The sequence below is a fragment of the Aulonocara sp. 'chitande type north' Nkhata Bay genome, linkage group LG15 (assembly GCF_057382095.1).
Source record: "Aulonocara sp. 'chitande type north' Nkhata Bay isolate Kocher_YH1m ecotype deep benthic linkage group LG15, A_spYH_male_GT1.1, whole genome shotgun sequence".
Classification (NCBI taxonomy): Eukaryota; Metazoa; Chordata; class Actinopteri; order Cichliformes; family Cichlidae; genus Aulonocara; species Aulonocara sp. 'chitande type north' Nkhata Bay.
This window is the reverse complement of record NC_141358.1, coordinates 17,205,349-17,229,710: the sequence shown is the minus strand read 5'-3', so window position 1 is coordinate 17,229,710 and position 24,362 is coordinate 17,205,349. Positions and strand designations below refer to the sequence as shown.

At 41.7% G+C, this 24,362-nt stretch overlaps 1 protein-coding gene across 3 annotated transcripts in view; it reads left to right on the top strand.

Annotated features, from left to right (window-relative positions):
* Nucleotides 1–24,362, top strand: part of sipa1l1 (signal-induced proliferation-associated 1 like 1) — a 100,891-nt gene that overhangs the window by 66,532 nt on the left and 9,997 nt on the right. For all 3 annotated transcript variants that reach the window (XM_086264688.1, XM_086264686.1, XM_086264687.1), the window contains exons 4-18: nucleotides 302–1,827; nucleotides 2,057–2,279; nucleotides 2,678–2,808; nucleotides 5,529–5,717; nucleotides 6,305–6,479; nucleotides 7,697–7,800; nucleotides 8,146–8,303; nucleotides 14,796–15,375; nucleotides 17,304–17,402; nucleotides 18,302–18,477; nucleotides 18,758–19,045; nucleotides 19,468–19,617; nucleotides 20,268–20,401; nucleotides 22,417–22,514; nucleotides 22,636–23,123. In XM_086264688.1, coding sequence (XP_086120814.1) covers nucleotides 430–1,827; nucleotides 2,057–2,279; nucleotides 2,678–2,808; nucleotides 5,529–5,717; nucleotides 6,305–6,479; nucleotides 7,697–7,800; nucleotides 8,146–8,303; nucleotides 14,796–15,375; nucleotides 17,304–17,402; nucleotides 18,302–18,477; nucleotides 18,758–19,045; nucleotides 19,468–19,617; nucleotides 20,268–20,401; nucleotides 22,417–22,514; nucleotides 22,636–23,123 — 4,391 coding nt within the window. In that variant the 5' untranslated portion in view covers nucleotides 302–429. The remainder of the gene's footprint in view (nucleotides 1–301; nucleotides 1,828–2,056; nucleotides 2,280–2,677; nucleotides 2,809–5,528; nucleotides 5,718–6,304; nucleotides 6,480–7,696; nucleotides 7,801–8,145; nucleotides 8,304–14,795; nucleotides 15,376–17,303; nucleotides 17,403–18,301; nucleotides 18,478–18,757; nucleotides 19,046–19,467; nucleotides 19,618–20,267; nucleotides 20,402–22,416; nucleotides 22,515–22,635; nucleotides 23,124–24,362) is intronic.

Below are 24,362 nucleotides of genomic sequence, written 5' to 3'. Positions count from 1 at the left end.
TTGTATAAAATATAAATTCGATTTTTTGGTGAACTTTCTCTTAATGTCCCAAGTATTGCGATGCAACTATTGATAAGTGTTGAATTTAATATGTATATTGCAATTTTTAATTAAACCTTTTGAAGGCTCAGTGTTTGACCTGTAAAATTCAAACTCAGCTATTTTTCCATTGGTTCTTAAGCTTTAACAACTATGATAACTATACTACTATAGTTATTAAATATTGGTCTACAATAACTATTATATTACTAAAGAAAATATTGAATTTTTCCTGTTTACTTTTCCTTTTCTGTTTCCACAGCACTAAATGTCCCTTAGCCTCTTGAATCACTTCACTCAGTGGCCGTTATGTTGACCCGAATCTAATCTCATTAGCACCCCATCCTTACCTTTCCCTCCCATCTCCCAACACCATTTCCCGACTCCGTCATGACCAGTCTGAAGCGCTCTCAAACAGAGCGCTCAGTTGGGGGCTCGGTGTCGGCTACCGATGAGTTCTACACTCGTCGTCTGCGACTGCCTAATGGAGGGGCACCACCACCTCGCAGTGAGAGCGCCCACATCTCCTCTTCTTCAACCACGGGCACCAACCCTGGTGTCCCAAAGATGGGGGTTCGGGCTCGTGTAGCTGACTGGCCACCAAGAAAAGATGGGGGAGGAGGGGGTGTTTGGCACATCACTGTGGAAACAGACTCACCCAGCTCTACCAACACCACTAGCTCTTCAGGGTCAGGAAGTGGAGATAGAGAAAGACTTGAAAGAGGGGGAGGAGGTGGTGGAGGAGGTAGTGGCGGGAGTGGTGGGAGTGGAGGAGGGGGGGTGTCAGCCGTCACAGCCCATAGCAATCTGTCAGCCAAGCTGGGTCACCTGATAAGCCCACAGGACTCATCCATGCTGCGCAACATCCACAACACACTAAAGAGCAAGATGCAAAGTAAGGGAAAGGACAATCGCTTCCTGTCACCGGATGGCTATCTGGGTTCCCCTCGCAAGGGCATGAGACGCATCCGCCAACGCAGTAACAGTGATATAACTATCAGTGAGCTCGACGGGGATGGAAACGAGGGCTGGTCGTTCTCCGGGTGGACACCCATGCACCGGGAATATGGCAGCACTTCATCCATAGACAAGCATGGTGTGTCAGGAGAGAGCTTCTTTGATATGCTAAAGGGATACCAGTCCGCTGAGGCCCCGGATCAGCGAAGCCCAGCTCCAGAAAGGCTAACAGAACTCCTTACTGTTGCTCCCATAAAACAGGCTGCTCTGGATCTGCCAGATGGACCTTTAGGTCCAGCCAGAGGTAGTCCTGCCAGTCGGCTAAAGGAACGAGAGAAGCATTTGAAGAGAAGGTCAAAGTCAGAAACAGGTGGAGAGTCTATCTTCCGTAAGCTGCGCAGTGTAAAGGTGGAGGGTGACACATCAAGGGCTGGCTCGGATGCTGAAGATGGTGGGAAAGGGGATGAGAGTGGACCACCTCCCAAACCCTGGGCATGCCAAAAGGGATTTGCCCATTTTGATGTTCAGTCTCTACTCTTTGACCTCAATGAGGCGATTCAAAGTCGGCAATCTGGAGCCAAACGCAAAAACACCACTACTGGTGCCTCCGCTGCAGCTGCCGCCTCTGCTTCGGCCTCGTCCTCTCTTTCGTCTAATCAGAGTGGAGTGTATGGGTCACCTTGTGGCTCCCAAGAAGAGCTAAGCAAGGAGGGGACAGGAGGCGGTACCGACCCTGGCGATGATAAGAGCAATGATTTGGTTCTCAGCTGCCCTTGTTTCAGGAATGAGATTGGTGGAGAGGGGGAAAGGAACATTTCTCCTGTTAAACAGGTAGGTCTGCTTGAGTAGTCATTATATTTTCTTAGATATATGCAAATATTGCAATGCATTTTAATATATAAAACGGTTTCTCGGGTTCTGCTGTTTTAATATTGATGCTGCAGTCTGCAGATGTGTATTTTGAAAACGCACTGAAAAGCGCTCAGATTTCTGCATATTTAAGATGTAAAGATGGTTTACAGCTTGCTGGCTTTACCTTTCCTTTTTATTAATCTTCCAGCAGGGAAGCATAGGAAGCGGTGGGAGCTCAAGCAATTCCTCTGGCAGTACAGAAGAAGGCCCTTTGGATGCCACCCTCACTACCCATTTTACCAATGCAGGTGTGGCTGTGTTGGAGGCTTCCAAGGACGGGCCTAGTCAACATGCCGACAGGTCCAAACGATACATTGTGGAACATGTTGACCTTGGTGCCTATTACTACCGAAAGTACTTTTATCTCAGAGGTGAGAAAATTGGATAGTTTGGGCTTTTTTGATTTGTAGTTCTTAAACTTTAGTGGGTGCTTTTCAATTTGTCTTATTGAACGTTTCTAGTCTTAGAGCAAATGCTGTGGACTGTATTGGCAGAAAAAATACAATTTGTAGTGTTTTAGACACTAATTAGACAAGGTGCAGAAGTTGTACTTCATTCTGCATTACACGTGAGAAAACCTGGGAACCAGCAAAGAGTCATTAGTAATGTTGCGAACGTTCTGTAAAGTTTTAATAGTTGATATAACTCAGCTGCAATACACATAGTGGAATAATTGCTCAGGTTTTCTTCCTTTCTGTAGTTTTATCTCTCCTGTCCTCTGTCATCAATTTATGTCTGCATCTGAAATCCCAATACTTTTCACCCTTAGAGCACTGGAATTACCTGGGGGTAGATGAGAATCTGGGCCCTGTGGCGGTGAGTCTGAGAAGGGAGAAGCTGGAGGAACACAAAGACCATGGACAGCAGTACAACTACAGGGTCATTTTCAGAACGAGTGAGGTAACATACATTCTGACAAATAGTGTGCCATCTGTCTGACGTGTTCACGATTTTGTTATATAATTATTATTTTTTAATTATGTTTTCATTCACCAGGGTAAGCTTGTAGCTTTTCTAGCTATTCCCACTGTGAAAGTTCATGTGAATATATCTGTCAGTATTTAGTATGCTCTCCTGAGTGATCTTCCTGAAATGCTTTTATGAGTTCAAACTGTGTAGGAGTTGACATATAAGAACTGCTCCCTGCTTATTGATGAAGTCATTTGGGGGGAGACATTATAAAAGCTTCAGCTCAAGGCTGTCGCATACAGCTCAGGATGCTACCGCCTCCGCTCCTTGATACCACCTTAAATTACTGCCCATTTGATCTTTATAGTTTCCTCCCATTTGTTTAGTCCAAATTCTCAACTTTTTCGTGAATCCCTCTAGCCCTTGTTGCCATCAGTAGACACAGTAGAACCATAGATGCACGTCCTTATTCGCTGAGCTGAACACCCACCCACCATCTTTGTCAGCCTTCATCTTTGAAGGGCTGAGCTGTGCCATTTTGCAGCTCAACGACACTAAAATAGCACCTGGGGTATTTGAGTGAAGAAGGTAAAGCATTGCTTTTCTATTAAAGCGTGCCATGAGTAATAGCCCTTGCAATCTCTTGGGATGACGCACGACCTACTGTGCTATGTTTTCCTCTATTTTTCTTTCCTTCTCTTGCCTCTCAGTCTCTTCTCTAATTGCTATTTTCAGAGCAGGGAGCTTCACAGGTTTAGATATATTTGTGTGCCTGCGTGGGAGTGAGTGGGTTGCACTAATGTTGAAGACAAAAGTCCAGGGACCAAAGAGGATGACTGTCCTTTTAATACTGCCCATGATAAGTTTAAAGTGCTTTTCTTCTTTGGTTTGTTTAGTACTGAGTGCGCTGGCAGCAATTCTGGACTTTCCAAACACCACGTGAAGGCAAAAACACACAAGTGGCATGGGACCACTACTGACTAACAGCTGTTAGTTGATAGTAGATATTCAGATTCTGGACTTTCAACAGTCTTCCTGATTTATTCATGGATGTCCTCGTTGAGCTTTTTTTACCCCGAAGCCTTAGTATTCACACTGAAAGCTACAGCAGCAAAATCTCCACTCTATTTATTTTATTTATTTATTTATTTATTTTATTTTCTCCCTTAGCCAGACACTTTTCTGCATTTTGCTTTCCCTGTACCAACAGAGAGTGGGAAAAAATATCTGTTTTTAGATTTTGTGGAAAAAGATTAATTTCATGTGTGATCCTAAACTGAATTTAATTGCATAGATTAAGGCCTCATCACAGGCTTCCTTCCAGTTTTCCCAAAATAGAGTTACTAGTATTCTACAGAGGGCTGGATAGCTAGTCATGTTGTTGTTTTGTTGCCTGTTACAAAGAACAAACACTCTGCGTGGAGCAGGAAGGAAGAGCCAAGAGAAGAATTATCTAACCAGCAACTAATCTGGACTCGATCTGACGGGTGTGCTATGAAGCAAGTTTATTTGCATTAACAGGCTGGATAAGCAAAAGATTAAAACTATCAGCTTTCTCTTTGAACCTAGGTGTTCTTTATTTAACTCTTCTTCTTCTTCTTTTTTTTTTTTAATCTCTTGCTTGAGTGCTGCCTGCTTCAAGACGAGCAGGTTATGGAGAGCTATGAAAAACACAAAGCACAGTCTTTTGGCACAGAGATAGAATTGCAGTCAAACAGTGTCTCGATATTACATATTTTCCCGCTATGCATTTAATTTCTAACATAAATGCTGCGCATTAAAGCTTTCACATTTTAACTTGATATATTTAAATATGATACCTAAAGAGGTTAATATGCTCCCATATTGAGGGATAAGTGGAAATCAATTCAGTTTTAGCCAAATCAAAGTGAATTTCATTTCAATCATTGAATATTCTGTGATGAATACCAATAGACCAATCAAATCTCCATTAGCTGTGGAAGCAGTGTAAAACTGCACAAAGCATGAAAATGATTTAATCTGCACCATCAGCAGGAGAAGTGAAAGGGTTGCTAAAACTGTGACCAAATAGTTAAGCTGGATAGTGTTACAGTAAGACCACACCCCTTTGGAGCGGAAGTAGCAAGTTCGATTCCCTTCCAGTATCCAGTAAAGGTCCTGGCTAGGCCCCCCCATGCCAAACACCAAGCCCTGGAATGGTGCGGCTACGCCTGCAGCCTGTTCACAGCTCGGACACGACACATTTCACTGCATGTTGTACTCTATGTGATCATGTATCTGACCAATAAAGCTTGTTTCTTTCTTAAATATTAACAAATGGTTGTGCCATATTGTAGTTTTCTATTTATAGTGCATTGTGCTTTTATGTAATTGAATTTAAAAGCAAGGGTTAGAAATTAGCAACAGCTATAAACTCATGCTTCTGTGAGTTTCGTGCGCCGTATTAGAACCATGTTAAACTCCATTTTTCCTTTTTAAGTAAGTTAAAATAGAAATCTTGATATTTTTGATGGTTTGATTCGATACTGACATTGATCGGCTAGAATAGGCTCCAACAACCGTGAACTGGATAAGTGGAAGATGATTGATGGATGGAGTATTAGGGTTTTTTTTTTTTTTTTTTTTTTTTGTTGTTGTTGTTGTTGTTCTTTTAAGTGAAAATCATAATGGCTTTGACCCCTGCAATTGTGTTTTTGTTGTTCTTTTCCTGCATTATGGGTGGTCTCCAGCTGAATACTCTGCGCGGTTCCATCCTGGAAGATGCTGTACCTTCGACGTCCAAGCATGGTCTAGGTCGAGGCCTGCCCCTCAAAGAAGTGCTGGAGTACCTCGTGCCTGAGCTCAATGTTCACTGCTTACGCCTGGCACTCAACACACCCAAGGTCACTGAGCAGCTGATGAAGCTGGACGAGCAGGGGGTAAGGAGATGCAGCGAGCACGTCTTGAGGTTTGATTGTGGGTTATGATGGGCCGGATGAATCTGCTTGATTAATTCCTTTGATTGAGCACATTTGATTACTGCTTTCCATTTAGTGAAAAGACAGTGTCATGCAGACATGGCATCCGCTGAATAGAGTGCGATCCTTTCGTGCATGCATTCGATCGGTCTTTGAGCCAAAGAACTTTTGCAGCTGGTAACCTGTACTATTGACTATGCAAAGCAAACGATTGTCATTTGGCATTTCATGAATTTTTTTAGTGTGTGGGTGTTTTTCTGTGAAGGGGATGTATCGTTGAACTAAATTCTTTTTATTTATTTTTGCTGTATCTCTTTATTTACTCCCAAAGACCGTTATGTGGAATTTATCTGAAGAAACTGAAAATGTCAACATGATTTCTTAGGAAAATGGCACAAAATCACTACAGAACAACCCACGGTTATTCTTAAAATGTCAACATGAGTCCTGCCTCAAATGTCAACATGGTTACTCTGACATGACTTCCACACAGTAATCTCCATTTGTTTCTCCCCTTTTCATTGGAATAATGTTTGTTCTCTCCGCAGCTGAGCTTTCAGCGAAAGGTGGGGGTGATGTACTGCATGGCGGGTCAGAGTAGCGAAGAGGAGATGTACAACAACGAAGCGGCTGGGCCTGCACTAGAGGAGTTCCTCCATCTGCTGGGCGAGAGGGTTCGTCTTAAAGGCTTCACCAAGTATCGAGCTCAGCTGGACACAAAGAGTATGTACATTTGCAAAAAACTGCGAAGTGCCAGTGAGGGTGTGAGGGAACCTTTATATTTGATCTTACGCTGACATTGATCCTGTCTAATCCAGCACAGCAGGTAGTAAATTAGTAAATTGGCACGCACGAAATAGACATTCACATTGATCAAAAAGTGCTGAGTTCAGTTGCCCAGCAAGTATTTGATGGATTGGAGCATGCAGGGGGTCGTCAGAGTCTTTTAGATTATGTGTATACACACATGGGTTCAGTGCCTCAACTTGCATTGCGATAATCACATTAGATCTCATTCACATGTTAAAGGACTGGTACTGCACTAGTACTAAATACATTGTTTCCTTATAAAATGTTTATTACACTTTTTATTAGGATGAAGGTATGTAATGTAAGAAGTGAAATTAATTGTTGAGGTTGTAAGTTATTATAGCATTTAACTTGATTTAATTTCCTTGCCTTTGGCACCTAAATTTCTTGCAGTTTTCAAAACATTTAATTATGAGCAGATGGAATACATGTTTTAAAAATTTCTGATCCTGTTCCCCCCGTTTTCAACTCCAGTCCCATTAAATCCCCCTCACTTCCTTGTCTTCGTTCACCGATTCTTAAGTTTCCTCAGATGTTTCTTCAGACATTTGACAGATGGCCTTTAGTTTCAGATTACTGTATTTTCTTTTGGACACTGATATTGATCCTCTGTGGTTGTGCCCTTCTCCTTTGCCAGACCACCTGTGTTTGTTCCAAACAGAATTGATGTCCACTTTATTTTTGCTACCTCTGTGACATTTCCAAGCCTGTGTATGATATTATGTTATCCATATTATCCCTGCATGAACTAAGCCATTGCCCAATACCCTGTGAGACGAAAACTGCCCCAATCAATTTTTGCAGGATGTGTAGCCTCTAGCAAATTAAATACAGCCATGCAACGCCCTCCTTAATGAATGCGTGTAATTAATTGAGGTAATGTAGCTGTTTAAGTACGGCCTTTAAATACCTTGTGACTGTTTGGCTCTCTAAATGGAAAACATCAACAGCCTAGTGAGGTAGTGCAGTGGCTCCCTGACTGTAAAGAAGTGAGCGTGTTTTAGGGCCGTCTGAACAGCATATAGTAGAGACAAGCATGCGGGAAGAAAGTTTTAGGGTACTTGAACAAACCTGTCATGGTGTATTTTCCTGAAGTATGAGACATTTACGTGCAGTTTTCTCCTTCTCAGCTGACTCAACTGGCACCCACTCGTTGTATACTACTTACAAGGATTATGAGATCATGTTCCACGTATCCACCATGCTGCCATACACACCCAACAATAAGCAACAGGTATGTTAATTTACAGGGCTCAGAGCTTGGATACACTAAAATACCTTTGGATCCACCAGCAAGTTGTGGCTTTTCATTAGAGAAAGTAGTAATCCATGCTATGCACATTTTTAGAGTTAACATGATCCTGTTCTTTGTGTATATAGATGTAGTCAAGGAGGACATGCAGAGGTTTGGTAAGACAGAGGAGGATGCTAGAGGATGGTGTCAGATAGAGGCAGATAATTCACTGTGGCGACCCTTAAAGGCCGAAACAACAGTGGCTCAAGTGTTGTTGTTTTTTCCTCTAGATGTCTACTTAATTATGTTTTAACTTTAGCTTCTCTCTTTGAAAATGTTTTCCAGTTGCTGCGGAAGCGACATATTGGGAACGATATCGTCACGATTGTGTTCCAGGAACCTGGGGCGCTCCCCTTCACTCCTAAAAACATCCGCTCACACTTTCAGCACGTCTTTGTGATTGTGCGAGCGCATAACCCTTGCTCCGAAAACACCTCCTACAGGTGAGATTCAAGAGTACACCAGAATAAACTGCGTGTAAATAAAATGCTGCATACTACTTTTCAACCTGTGCCCCATTTGAAGCCTAAACAGTGCAAAAATAACCGGTTTGATGCTGTAATGTAGACTTGGTCAAGTCAAAGAGAATCAGTCTACTTGAACCTGGAGAGGTTACGTCCAGACTGGCATTATTCAAAGTAATACAGTGTCAAAATGTGATAGTTAAGGAAGGTGAGTTGAAAAACTACACACTGAACTAAAAAATAAGGGCTGTAGAGGTCAGTTGGAACATTCCCTTCTATGTCTTTTCATTACATTAGAGGTTATCTAAGGCCAGTGCTTTACCTGCCTTTTCAAAATGTCTGGAAAAATACTGCATTTGAGGACTTGCATGTGATTTATGATTCACTTTTCATCACAGCAAAAACAATAATGCTCTCATCCTTCTGCTCAGATTGTTGTACGGCTCTCGTTGCCTTTGCAGTTTCATCATGGAGTAGGCCGAGAGTGTTGAGAGCCCTCTCTACGACTCGCGATTTATTTCCCCGCTGTGAGAGGGTGTAATATTAAGTACAATGTACAAGTCTGAAATAACTTTTAAGTAATTATTTATATTCTGCCTTTGCAGTCTTTCGTGTTCAGCGCTGTTCAGATTTGAAGGGCATTTCATTTAGCTCATTCCTGGCTCTGTCTTTTTATCTCGTTTTCTGTCATTCTCTCTTATCTTGCTCTCTAGGACTCTGCCTCCCTCTTCCACTAATGGCTGTTTTAATTGCTGTCAGAGCACATTGTGTGAGGACTTAATTGTCCCCCATGGGGCTACTTCACTACTAAACAACAGCACCACACAAACACAAAGCAGCCAATAATGAATTGAATAGAAGAAGAGCAAGTACTATTGACATGTGCCTTATGCGACTCACAAACGCAAGTTAAGTTTTTTGAAGTGTAAAGGAGTTTTCTGCACACCATATAAAGGTGAAACATCAGCTTTCAAAAATAAATTATGATTCATAGTCACCACAGGAAATTGACTGAGTCATAAGATATTAAGCAAAGGTGACCTAAATGCTTTGAAGCTTTGGTTTGTTTTCTTAAGGTTTATGAAGACGGGGGCATACACACTTGGTATTGAACTACTTCACTGTTCTGTTCAATTTGTCATTTTGAAAGTGGGAAAATTCTGGGTTCACCTGGCCTTGCACCTGCTTTCAAGCATTTAGAGATCAAAACATAACTATTCTGCTCGCTCAATGTCTGCTCTTAGTGGAAGTGTAAAAAAACAATTTCTTTTGTTTGATATGAATAGAGCAAAGTACAATAAAATAGTGTGTAACCCCATTTAATGTAAACCAGGATGTGTTTTCTGTTCACTGCTCTAATGCTGCTAGTATCTTGTACAGTTAAATGTAATTGCGTGTTAATACAAAATAGGCTACTCTCAAATAATGATATTTTGATGGCTGCAACCCAAACTGAGTTTGTTATAAGACCTAGTGTATGAGCTAAAGGCATTAGAGTGCTGCCGAAAGCGATACTGTACGCGTAACTGAAAACTGATGGAGGATTTCCTTTAAAGGATTCTACTGGCATTTTCACTGTAATCAAGAAATTAGGTAATTTGAGTTCACTCTGTGAAAAAAAATAATGCAGAAATCTACAGATGTCTTCAAGGCTGAAAGCCTCTGTAAAATACAGCTGCAGAGAAATGATGCGTCCTCACTGGAGGTCAAGTGGGCACAAGTGTATTTACAGTACAGTGCAAAAATCTTGAATCACCCCTCGTTTTTTTTAATATCTTGCTTCTAAGGAATAAGACTTAAGGCACATAACTGATGGGGCTTGACCAGTATTATGTGTGCACATAACAGAAATCCTGATACTTGTTTTCACACCACAGTTTGAACGTGATCTGACGTTGCGAGTTTGAGCTAAAAACTTCCCGTAGCCACGTATGCTTTGCATTCTGGGATGCGGTAAGTTACTATAGATGTGTAACAGTCAGCATGGATGGGTGACTGCTCGTGTTCTCCAATAGTCCAGAACAAAACACCTTCTTCCTGTATTTACTTTTGTTGCTCCCGCCCCAGACACATCTGTCCAATGAGCGGACTGAATGTTTGTAACGGCGCATTTTGATTCACCCTTTGAAGAAGGCACAGTTTCTCAAGTGCATCATCTTCTCCTGACAGATGTTGCACGCTCACTGAGGCTGTTGACATTCATGCCACAGCTGGAGCCATGAGGCTGGCAGCCATCAGATAGTTTCCTGTTAGATATTGTTTCCTCTCGTCTTTAGGTGGTGGTCCGTAGTTGTGTTATGATCGACACAATAAAATGATTCATTCCACAACTCGCAGCTTTTGTTTTCATCCTCACAGTCGAGCGTAAACTTTGATATGTCACACATGCAGGAGCTGCCTGAATGGCTCTTCGATATGTCTCAGCACTCCATTTGGAAACTACTAGTGTGGTTACTTATTTCCTCTTCAATGGTAAATTCATCTGCACCTTAACAATGTTGTTCTTGCGTCAGCATAATGTTGCCATCCTGGACTGTTGGAAATTGCAGCTGACCAATCACATTGTGATGTAATGGCTTTGGAATGCGAAAAAAGGTTTTCATAAAACGCATAAAACGGTTAGAATTTCTCAAAAAGGTTTTATCCCCACAAATTTGAATTCTTTTAAACTCTTTGCATGGCTCTTAGCTAAAAAGTCACTACATAAACAAAACCTCAAAACTTTTAGATAACAAAAATAGTCCTTGCTTTGAATATTAGTTGCCTAAAGTAGACAAAAACATAATGTATACCTTCCCCATATCCACACTCTCACAATCTCGCACTCCATCAGGTATTGACATGTTCTTTTTCTTGGCCTGGCTCAGTGGGCAGCAGGTCATAGATACTGGAAGAGCAGAACTGCCCACACATTGGATATTTATAAGACCACAAATCAGTGAAAGCCACAGGAATGTGCTCTTTCATTTCTTTTACCAAACCTCCTGCCATAGAGATCACATAGCAGCCTCACAGTGCAGCAATTCCCCAACACTCCTTTTCCTCTCTGTCTTCCTCACTTGCTTTTCTCGTTCCTTCTCCTTATCCCCCCCCCCCTCCACATTCATTATTTCTTAATGCTCTTTCAGTCTTTTCCTCTTGCTTTCATACCTCTACCTACCTCTCGCCATCACTTTCCTCTGTCCTGCATGAGTCACAGGTCTTTGGTTGACTGACTCACAGGTGTTTGAGATCAGTACAAGTGCTTTTAGAGCTCCAATATAATGCATTGAGTGATGCTGTAGTGATGGAGAAGAATAAGAATAAAAGGTCACATTTTATTGTAACCATTTGTTCTCCCATCGTATAATCACTTTAGCTACCCCACTCTCAAATACCCGGCATGGTTCATTTGTTATCGACAGAAGCCCTGGCTAATAGAGCTATGCTGCTGCCAGTCTCTCATCAGATTTGATGTTATTATTTTTTTCAGAGTTGGATTATATGCTAGTAACAGTTTTAATAAGGATGCTACAGGGCAAAATACTTTCATGTAATGCCACTTTATATCTTAAACTCTTTACTGCTTCACTTTATGTTTATTTTAATCCTTCAATAGAGAGACATCAGAATTAGGAAGACTTCTAATTTTAACTGGACACAATATATATTTTTTAAGATGTTATTTTAAAAAGAACTTAAATTAATTAAATTTAAATTAATGGAATTTTATTTCAAATTACATGTAGTTAAATTTACCTACAAATACTTAAAGGTGTACACAGTAGAATGGGAGGTAACAAGTCGTATTATACTTTAAATTAATTTAAGTTGTCTGTAAATAAATGTAAGTATTTACATGTAACTAAGTTTATTTAATAACCTTCGGCATATTGCAGGAAAGGACACATAAATTATTTTGTAGGTAATTTCATGAAAGTCCATAAGTAAGTAACTATGTAATTTCTTGGTAACTTTGTGGCAAAATGAATAGTATTTTCCCAGCTTACATTGCAAGTGCACTGTACTTTTTGGAGTGTGTGCTGTGGACAGTAGTGGCTAAACTTTCCCTAACTTCCAGGTATTTTACAGGGAAAGAGACACTGTGCACTTGTTTGAACAGTTTAAAACAGTGATTTTTAAAGGGTGCTGTCATTAGAAGGTCACACAGGTTTGCAGATTTTAATGGCATTTATTTATTTTTAAGTTGGTAAAGGGGATAACATTTCTTATCACATTTATGTTGGTAAAATAAAAATAAAGCTTGAATAATAGAATATCCAACATACTTATTGACATAATGAATATTAAATAAAGATGTGAAAAAAGCAATATTAATCCACTCCATAATACGTGCGCTCCAAAAATTACAACACATTTTCAACATTACCATGAAATTAAACACTACTCAAAAGAAATTATTAACGCAACATTTTATTTGCTTAGAGTATAATTATTTTGCTCATTAACCCCTTTTTCTAATCTGCCTACCTTCAAAGTAGTTGTAGGTAAATATATAAATATTGTAATTTCAAATAAAATAATTTAAATTCCGTTTAATTACAGGGGAATTATGTCTTTAGTCAGAGCCATTTATTCGTTTTTTGTTTTGTTTTGTTTGTTTTTGTTTTTTTTTAAATAAATGTGGAAAAAAATCCTGTGATCATGTTAAACAAGTCAAGCTGTGAACTAACAGTGTGATGTAATTTTCCCTCCATTGTAAGGGCCATATTGAAAATATACACAGTTAAAAGAGTGAAAACTGCTAAACCGCTAACAGCAGAAGGGTCTTTGATGTTAACACGTTTGCATGCCCTGACACCTACGCATGTACACGCTACCTGCTTTCCTTCTCCTTGTTGATTTCAGCACAAATGGCAGGAAGGAAATGGAGACATTTTTATTTACTCTGGGTTTTTTGTTTTTTGTTTTTATTAATACCTGTATTGAATTAAAAACATGCTCTCTGTTGATGGGCAGGGTGTGGTTGACCTTCAAGTTAGATTAGAGAAGCTGTGACAACGTGGGCATGCTGGGTTGATGCGCTGATGGTGATCTCCTTTTTGGCACAGATGATATGTCTGCTAAAATATGTTGAATTAAGTAGTAACATTTAATTATTTCTAATTCACTCTTTCTCATACGAGGGACTTTTCTCTTCTGCACTTGAGGCAGATAAAGGCCCCGTCCCTATTTGTAGAAAAATGGCACTGGAATTCCTGTGAGTATTCCCAGGATGCACTTGCCAGCCTTGCACAATAATAGCTTGTGTTCATTCTCAAAGGCAATTCTGTCTAGAAAACAGTGCTTCTTCTCTTACCTCAGGGCCCACCTTTCCATGTTGCAAACATGGGAGATGAGGTGTCAACGATATGATGGTTAGGTTAATTGAACACCCCATGTCACCCATGAAGATAGGGTGCCTCTGAGGTATGTTTAGAAAGATGTGGGTGGCACAGGTATCGCTAATTAGACAAAGCTATTAATCCTGGTGTCAGCATGTATGTTGACGCATGTCAGCGGGGAAGTGTGTGTGGGATGAGAGCTCCCATTTCTACAGCTACTCTTGTCAGCTGGCAATTATCACCTGTGATTGAGCACATTTGGTTATGAAGAGGTTGAGACGAGGACAGGTGGCCAGCGTGCAGCCACAGAGCTCTGTAGACCGTTTAGAGAACTGTTTCACTCTCAGACATTTTAAAAATTGTTTTTTAAAACTTTCGCCAGTGTGCAATAATTTCCTGATGTTTCCCCTGCACAGACTTCTTTTCTTCCTTTCTTAGCCACATATTCCTTTTGTGTCTCACACTGTGTTTTCTGTGGCTTTGGACAGCAGATTTAAAATAGCAGTCTCCCCTCATCCTCCCCATCCTCCCCATCTTTCCTTGCTTTTCATGGCTGCTCAGCTGAGTTCCTGACATACCAGAGAGAGCAAGTATCCTCAGATGGCCATTCCAGGGACTTAATGAAAGGAGGAAGGAAGGAGGGGGGAGGAGGTGTAGGGAAAAAACGCAATCACACAGCTCCTTGATTGAAATGAGGTTTTATTTACACCTTTCATGCAGGTTAGAGGCATTCAGTATTTCACAGGTGACTCGACAACCCGATAAGAAGTCACAAAATTCTATAAAAACTATAAAAATCATTTTAAAATGGCCTGTAAGGACACTAAAGTGTATCAATAATAAGAAACTAAACAAAAGGAATAAAGAAATTATACATTTCTGCTTTTATAGCTTTACTCTAAACTTCTCCATTTCAACATCACAACAACAAATGAAAGAGAGATAGCTTTGTTGCAGTTTGTTGCTTTTAAATCTGACTAGTCTAAAATGGCAAAGAGTTCAAGCTTTTCATGGGACATATTGTTTTCATTTAAAGTAAAATAATCTGATGTCTGAATAAAACACAGACTCTAAATTGGCCCAGTTCTTGGCCTGGAGTTTTATTTTTATTTTTTTTATCTGTTCTTTTCTTCTCCCATTGTTGTAGTGTGGCCGTCACCCGCTCCAAAGACGTACCCTCTTTCGGCCCCCCTATCCCAGAGGGTGTGACGTTCCCCAAGTCATCGGTGTTCCGGGACTTCCTGCTGGCCAAGGTCATCAATGCGGAAAATGCTGCCCACAAATCACACAAGTTCCGAGCCATGGCCACCCGAACGCGGCAGGAGTATCTGCGCGACCTGGCTGAGCGGCACACCACCAACACCCCGATTGACCCCTCTGGGAAGTTCCCTTTCATCTCGCTTGCCCACAAAAAGAAAGAGAAGACCCGGCCATATGAAGGAGCAGAGCTGCGCAGTCTTGGGGCGGTGACTTGGCCAGTCCATGCTGAGGATCATGGGAGTGGAGGAGAAATGGAGGCCCTGCTGGCCATTTCCAACGACTTTTTAATCCTGTTGGACCAGGAGGCCAAGGCTGTGGTGTTTAACTGTGCCACTAAGGATGTGATTGGCTGGACGCTTAGCAGCCCCGCGTCTTTGAAGATTTTCTACGAGCGGGGTGAAAGCGTGTCTCTGAGGAGTATCAGTAATAATACAGAAGACTTCAAAGAGGTGGTCAAACGTCTAGAGGTTAGAACACACACAAAATACAATACACATAAGAATGGTGCTTGTTGGTATAAACAACAGTCGATGGAGGGAGTTGCAGTCTGTGTTCTGGATTTTATTGAAATTAAAAATAACTTTTATTTTCATGAGTGACCTGGCCAAGAAGGAAGCCGACATCATTATTATTATAAATGATAGCTGAAAATATAATTAGGTTTTCAACCTTCCTCTCAGTGGTAATGAACAAGTATTTGTTTGTTACCCTTTCACAATGAGTCATCCATTAACAATTTTTTCCGTCTTCTGCCCTCTGCTCTCATGCCCAAGAGCTACGTATTCTAAATTAAATTAGGTTAATTGGTTTATGCGCCAAGATAAACTGCGATTTGTTTTTTGAACGTCAAGACAAATATTGTTGTGTCCCTTTTGGACACCGCTCATGCTTGCAATGTTAACCACGCTCTTTGTGTTTGTTGGAAGTCCTGAAGATGGCAGAATTATTTATTCATATTAATAGTAGAACTGTACTGAGAAACCCAACCAATGGAAAAAAACGCCGCTGGCTGCCATTGATCAGTTACCTGGCCCACTCACAGTCTCGCTTACTATTCAGTGTCGGCTGTCAGTCTGCCAGAATGACAACATTTCTGCATCCACATGCTGCTGTCTCATTACTGGTCTCTGCTTATTGAGGGAGTTTCAGAAACACCACTGGACAAATACTCCTTAATGGCTCATACACCTACACATACAGTGAAGTGATGCTAGTTCGTCCTTAGCTGTTTCCATGGAAACTGGTCGGAGGAAAAAAAGGTGTTTTCTTATGTAATCATCAATGCTTTAGAATACATTCATTTCCTCAGCCTCTATCTGCCTTAAAACTGTGTGTGTGTGTGTTTGCATGCGAACATATGTGATGTGTTTCTGTAGCCTGGGTTGAATTTGACATCTTTCATTTGCACACATGCATACAAACATATTTGAACACTTGCACTTCGTTACTTGGCTCGGGACTCAGAAGCTGATCACATGTTGCATTTTATGCATCTGTCTTTAATCTTCAATCGCTTGGACTACCTCAGTGCCAGACCGTGGAAGGGAAGTGGCCTCGGGCCAGCTGCTTTTTGGAGCCAATCTCTTCTACTCTCCCTCTCTTTGTCTCCCTCTCTCTTTCTCCTATCCCCCTATTTTTTCTTCTTCTTGTTTTCTATTTTTCCTTCTCCCCCTCCCCTTTTTTTTTTCTTGTGCTCGCTTCCTCTCCCACACACACGTTCAGAAACATCAGAGGGCAAAATAACAATTCCTGTCAGGTGCCAGTCTGCATCATGATTTATTCACACTTTCTTGGGAAGTTTGACTTCTGCAGAGATTTTTGCTAATACGCTGTTCAGATAGAGAACTGAGAGGCACCCTGAAGCCACCAGGCACATCAACAGAAGGGCTGTGACTGACCACAACAGGATAAGTTTGTTGGGAATAAGGATTAGTATTACCACATATTTTATCAACTTATTAGTTGACCTTTAGAGTATTATGGGATCCAAACTCTTGTATTTTCACTTTTCCGTAACTGATTTTAGTTCTTCACCGCCAAATGAAAACAGTGACCCAGAAGTTTACCCAGTTGTTCTCATACAGCAGGAGACAAACCTGCTTTTATTCTTGTTGTTTAACAAGTTTGTATATATGAATGCTTGTTTTTATTCATGCAAATAAACATCCTAAGGATCACGCAGGTTGTTTAAAACTGCTTCTTAAGTGGAAGTCCATTATTCGAGTATTTCAAATATCCTGCAAAGCTTTTTCCAAATAATGACTTATTTATGTTGAACCAAAATACACCCCGGGGGATGTTTGGTTCTTTGCTTTAGCTTCTGTCCTCCAGTCGTCCCTGTCCTTTAATGGCTCACATCCACTTTGTGCACCTCTCTGCCCTTCTCTATATCCAGTTCCTGACTAAAGGCTGTGAGACATCAGAGATGACGCTTCGTCGAAATGGCCTGGGACAGCTCGGCTTCCACGTGAACTATGAAGGCATCGTAGCTGAGGTACTTGTCCATTCACAATGAAAATGTGTGTCTGAGAACTGTGAAGCGCTTTCGGGGAGAACACTTGCTTATGCGCGGTTTGAGAAGCTCCTAATTTGTAGGCGTAAAATGTTTGCTGGTGATGAAGCAGCCCCAGGGAGATGATTTGCATCCCAACATAGCAACTTGTTGTTGTCATGCAACAGATGTTTGCACACATTTCCTTTCTCAGACAACTTGAGATTCAAATACACCTTTATTTTTAGTGACAATGAGTATTTTACCAAAGCGATGTTGTATAATTTAATAGTTTAATGCACACAGATGTGCTTGTCCAGCAGTATGAAACACCAAGTTGTTCAGTTTTTATGCTTTATTTAAAAAATAAATTCTTTAGCGTGATATATACGCTGTAATATACTGTGTAACCCGACGTGCACCTCCCCAAAAATCTAACTACACATGGAATTGATACAGCCCACAACTACTGTGACTGGCCTGTTCAGCATCATCGATTCCTCTTGTGCATTTCTGCTTACTTCTCCGATGCAGTTTTTGTTTTATGAGTGAAATAATAGCAATCATCACCTCATAATCATAGCATCAATATAATGATTCAGAAATAACAGCAATTTCCTGGAATGAGATTGCTGAAACTATTGGGATGGATATGAGGGAGTGTGCAAGAGAGAGAGAAAAAAAGTGGGTACCCACAAAAGGAAAAAAATCCCAGCATTCTATTTTTCTTTTCTGTCAGCTAAGGCTGCATATAAAACACTGAGACATGAGCACACAGGCATAAATGCGGGCAACAATATCAAAGGATCTGCAAAGATTCCCCTGCAGGAGGTCAAAATCAGGGATTACTGAAGATGAAGAAAATATTCTGGCATTTTTACTTTTTGTAACTTTATTTTTAGGTGGAGCCATACGGCTACGCTTGGCAGGCAGGACTGCGGCAGGGAAGTCGTTTGGTGGAAATCTGCAAGGTTGCTGTTGCAACTCTGACCCACGAGCAGATGATTGACCTCTTGCGGACTTCGGTGACAGTGCGCGTTGTTATCATCCCGCCACATGATGACGCCACTCCACGCAGGTAAGTGGAAAAGAAAGAAAATTATGTGTGTGTCATAGACTTTTCATAGAAGTTGCATGTAGCCACTTTGATGTCACATGTTGGTTTGTGTCCAAACTTGAAACCTTGAGTTTGGTGTTTTGGCCCTCAAATTTTGTGTCTTTGGAGCCAGAGGTGACCAATATTGTTGTCCTAAGTCCTGAATGTTATGCCAACCCTTTTCAATATGGGTTATGCAATATGCAAGCCCTTCTTCCACACAGACACATGTGAACTAAACTTCTTTTCTTTCCCTCCACAGGGGCTGTTCAGAGCTCTATCGGGTGCCTGTGTCAGAGTACAAGGGCAGCAGCAGCGACAGCGGTTCCTTTGAGTACAAATTCCCCTTCCGCAGCAACAATAACAAGTGGCAGAGGACATCAAGCAGCCCTCAGCAATCTCTGACTGCCTCGCCACAGCCCCACACACCCAACCGAGCCATCAGCCTCGGTAGCTCAGTGGGAAAGACGCTGTCAGCCGAGAGGCTGGAGAGGGGTGGTGTCATCCCGCGGAGCGTTAGCAGCGATGGACGACCTCTAGACACCAAGAGGTTAGAGCTTGTTGGCTCTTTAAGTATGTATGATTGAAAAACCGTATTATGTTGAAGGAGACTGGGAAAGGTTTGCTAAAGAGAGAGCAAACTGGAAAATATGTGCTGCGAAAGCCAGAATCCTCCAGCTGTTTAACTGATCAGTTGTATTACAGTCCATATTTTCCTGGGTAATAGGTTTTATTTATTTATTTTTTAACCTTTGCTGAAAATAAAACATTTTTACGTATAATGAGCGCTTCTGCGCTTCAGAAGTAGACTTTTTTCCCCCCCATATTGATTGTTTGGGACAAAATAAAAATCCATCGAAATTTTCCTGAACTTTGAAAATTGAACTTTTATAGTCTTTTGGCTTAAAAAAACAAAAACCTTCATGTTTTCATGAGCGGATAAATTCTTACTGTTTCTCTGTCCTACACCAGGATGTCTCCAGGCAGTGAGAGCTATAGCCTGGCCTCATCTTTGGCGCTAGGCCGTTCCCCTCATAACCGCAGCTCTCCCAGCAACCTGTCCTGTTCCAGCGACGCCTCTGGGAGCTCTGCTCACTGGAGACAGAAGTCCATGCCTGAGCAGTAAGGAAGAATATGTGGTTATGGATGCGATTTATGGATAGTGACTGCATATTTTATGTACAAAAACCCCCAGTTTCTTCTCACTACAAAGTTTTATGCTGCCTTTAGGGATTTGTGATTTCATTCATCAATGATAGAAAGTCCACTGCGCTCTGTGTACTCTGACATATGGTCAGGTATTTATCGCTTCTCTTCTGTAGATGTCATAAAATATGTCTTAAACCAACAAAAAGCAACAGGTTGATATACCGTTTTAAACAGACGTTTAAGACGCATTTACATTTAAGAAGCTGATTTATGTATTTATGCATCGTTGTGACATAAATTATTTAAATTTTTTATATATGTGTGTATATATTTTTTGCTATATACAAAAAAGTTGGCTTGAAGTACAATCTTTTTACAACCGTAACAGCATATGGCATTACTGTAGGAGAGTGAGATGCTAGCATTTAGGTCTTTGTCTCTGTTAATGCTCTCGACAGCCCCCCCCCCCCCCCCCCCCCCCCCCCCCAACCACTGCAGCCTGTAGGAAAATGTATTCTGTTTCAAACTCTGTTTTTCTATCATTCCTTTTTAATCAGTAAAAACACAGTTAAGTAACTTTAAAAAGGGGGGTTTAATTTGGTGCATGTGCACTCGTTTCCTAGATTTGCAAGCAATCGGCACTCTCCGATGTCTGGGGAGAGACGAGAGGTGGCTGGAGAGAGTGGGTCAGGTGGAAAGTCCTCTTCCAGTTGGTCCAGGATGGATGAAGGGGGAGGAGCCGAACGCGGGTCAACAGGTATGTTGGGATTAAGTGCGCTGTAAAGTCTTGGCAAATTGTGGCGTATTTTAATACTATCAGTAGTGTAAACATAAAACGCAGCATAAATGTGAGCCTGTGGACGTGTTTTTATAGACATCAGGGCAGTTGGCTTTTCAGTTTTGAGGGCGGAGGAGGAGACAGCACTGGAAAGAAATCATCCATATTTATCTGTGGTGGTAAATTTCTTTGAAATGACAGGTATCTTGAAGAGTGTGTGAGTGGTGTTTGTGTGTGTGCGCCTCCTCATCTACCTCGTCTGCCGGTGACATTTTTTCTTCTTTGCAGCAGCAGCAGCTTTTTCATAGAGATAAAAACTCTGACAGCAGCCACAGCGCTTCCCTTCCACTCCCCCCACACTCCACTCCTCTTCCACCTCCTTCGCCTCTGCAAGCTGTGAATTATATTGCCTTCACTGAGAAGGTCTTAATGTCTCTGCAAACAAAATGGTGGAAACGTAATGAGACAAATGGCGAAGGAAGGGGAGAATTATTGAATAGGGATCAGAAAGGTGTTCAAACGGTGACATTGGGTGCAATAAGTGGCTTTTTGTTTGTCATTTTCCTTTCTGTTCTATACGACTTAATAAGAAGAGAAAAGGGAGAAATTCCTTTCTTTCCTGTCAACACAGTTGGCCACCCTAGTCACTGTGCGCCTTTCCTTCCCTCCCTCCCTTCAGTCTGTTCCTCATTCTCCACTGCTGCTTGTTTTTGCCTCTCATTCAAACTTCTTTTTATTATGTTGTACATTCCCTCTCATTTAATTGAAAGTATTCTCCCATGCACTGTTTTTGGGACCTTTCTTTTACTAAAGCTCCGAATCCCACAAAGGCTTCCAACTCCCCCCCCCCCCCCCCCGCTGCTCCTTTGATTCCCAGCAGGATGTTGCTTTCGTTGATTGTTGACCAGCCTAGTTTCAGTCATGTCCTCAACCTGTTCCTGACCGCCACAATCACAGTTAAAGGCTTTAGTCTTTCATTTTGTGGTTGTTCATAGCACTTATGTCGTTACTGGTCAGGGTGGAACAATGTAAACTGGTCCAGTGCAGCCAGAGTCAGCCAAGTGTCTGGCCCTGCACTGTACAGTCTGCTCTCTCTGTGGTTTAGAGATCTGTCCTTTTCCTCTTCCTTCCATTTTCACCCTTTGACCTGCCAGTCTTCAGCAACGATTATGTGGTCATGTTATGTCCAGAAATAACACGAGTCACGCAGCGGGCAGAATACATACTTTTTTTTGTTATGCACACACACAAACAGGACATATGCTTACCCTTTGGTGGAAAGCCCTTTTGAAGCTAGAGTAATTACATGGTTAATTCATGGAGAAATTGCCATTTGTCATGACTTTTCATTTAGCTTAAAAGGGTAACTCTTCAGAAAGTAAACAATACACAAATACCCACATATGCTTGTATATAAACACGTGCACTCCTGAAAAGCAGGCATGCACACGTGCTTACATCCTTTATTAGTGGAGAGCCCCGTGGGCTGTGGTGCAACTTTGCAGATTTTTGTGCGACTGAATCTACATTTCTAGATTCATTCCAGCAGATGTTATGATATCTCTCTTTACTCCCTCTGTCATGATGCTGTGGTCATTAGCAGCCTTCTCTGTAGGTCTTGTTGCATAACATCCACAGGATTATACAATAGTCCCAATTATACCCCAAGTTTTGCTACGGGACACATACACACGTTTTCTCACGCGGCACAGCTTGCCCAGAACAAACAAAGCCAGCAGGGACCATCTGGGGACAAATTTGTGTTTGATGTGCTTGGCTTTTGCTGACAAGTGATGTGGGTTTTTGTTCATGGACATGGCAAAAGCAAAATAAAATCCATGTGAACCTCTCGGAAGCGCAACTGCTGTAGTAGTAAAATATATGCAAATGAACATAACTTCTGTGTGTATTCATCAACGATGTTTGTGCCACAGGGTGTGCTCTCATGTGTTTGTCACCAACCCCAGCTGTGTGTAATGGTCTATTTATTGCAGAGGCGCCAGTCTCGAAGTCTGGTCAAGGATACTCGGGAGCTCCTCGTATCCAGAGGCAAGAGCAAGTCATCCACCTGTCCCCGAAGAAGGGCAGCCAGGTCAGGCTTTACATGGTTTTTGACATGATGGTGATGTAACATGAACATTTAGGCTTTTTTGTATAACCAGAATATTTTATCGTTTTCCCTGTACTCATCCCTATTATCTGTCGTTATGCAGTCGGATGGCCCTTACTCTGGTCACTCCAGTAGTAACACACTCTCCAGCACTACTTCCAGTGGGGGCCACAGCGACAGCGACAAATGGTATGATATGGGGACTGGTGGGGGCTCCAGTGGTGACCAGGGTGACCCAGAACCCAATGGCCTGGGAGGAGGTGGTTACCTCCAGGGCGCCTCGGCCGACAGCGGCATCGACAGCGGCTCTTTTGGAGCCTCTCACCACGCCCACCCCCACTCTCACCATGGCAGCACCACCTCGCTGCTGGCTCCCAGTGGAGGCAGAGACAGCAGGGAGAGGTCAGCGTCCCCATGGCACAGTCCAACCGAGGGAGGCCGCAGGATGCTCGAGAGGTCGCCTGCTGCTGCCGAGTCCCCTGGCCCTCCAGGAGAGAGAAGCATGGATGGAACAGGTCGAAGTCCACCTACTCACCTCCTTGTTAGAGACAGCAGCACCTACAGCCTGAGTGACACTGGATCTCACTCCAGGTGGGTGTGGGTGTAAAACCTAAAGCTTCACTATTAAACTTGTCCTCTAAGGCAGGGAGTGCAGGCTTAAGGGTGGAAGTTTCCAGAAAAATGCTGTGATATGATTAAGACTCCTGACAGAAGAAAAATGTTTTAGCTTCTTCTTAGAAAACGCTGGATGGTTAAAGCTTTTGTAGAACACTGAAGAAAAACAGATTTGAGAAGAGATCCCACTTTTGATTCAATTGCATACAGCTAATGACCACAAACACTGTAATCCATTTGTTGTTTCTCACCTTGAAGCCTAAGAATTGCACCTAGAACGTAACGTGATGACATGATCATACCTGAGGTTGAGGTAAACTGCTTCTAGAAGCAGATGGCGAATGCATCATCATACTGTTTTCAAATAAACACATTTCACTAAGAAGCAATTGTTTGAAAGACCTGAATTAAATCTATTAAAGTAGAGAGTTTGACAGCAAAGTCCAACAATGGTAGGAAGTAGACCCAAACCCTCCCCTGGAGTCAGATGCTGGTGGTGATGAAGCATTTGGAGATTTAGGTGATGATCTCTGATCTGAAATGTTTAGGAGGTGGGTTTGATGAATGAGAGCGTGAAATGATAATTCAGAAGAAAATGATTGGGTCAGAGTGACAACGACACAATTGAGTTTGACAGCCTGGGAAAGCAGAAGTGATGTAATGAATAGACTGAGTAAATATAAATCTACCTGATTAAACCTGCATTAACTGTATTTGTGCAGCTCACTCAGCTTTACCACTTTTGTCCTGTCACTCTTACCTTGATAGGATAAGCAACTGATCCCTTAGCCACAATACGCTAAAAAAAACTCAAGTGGTTTAACATTGATTGACAATGAATAACATAAATTGGTTAATTCAAAACATGTTTCATCTCACAGCTATAACTAATCGAGCTTCAGTTATGCATTGAGATCTGGCCTCATCCATTTCATAATTTATTATCTCAGTATTTGCCTGATTGCTGCAGTCATTGTAGTGCATGAGATAACAGAAATAATATTTTAAATGTGATACAAGCACTGAAGTTTGTGTGTTAGTCCCTCTGTTTGCCAATTTCCATCTTAGAAATCAGCTGATTAACTACAGAATTTCAACCACCGGATCGTTTTTGGTGGTTTACCAGTTAACCTGATAAGCAACTTTAGACTGGTTCAAACCTAGAACCTTTTTTACCCTCAACTAACACTCTCAAGTACTTTTATACTGCAAACT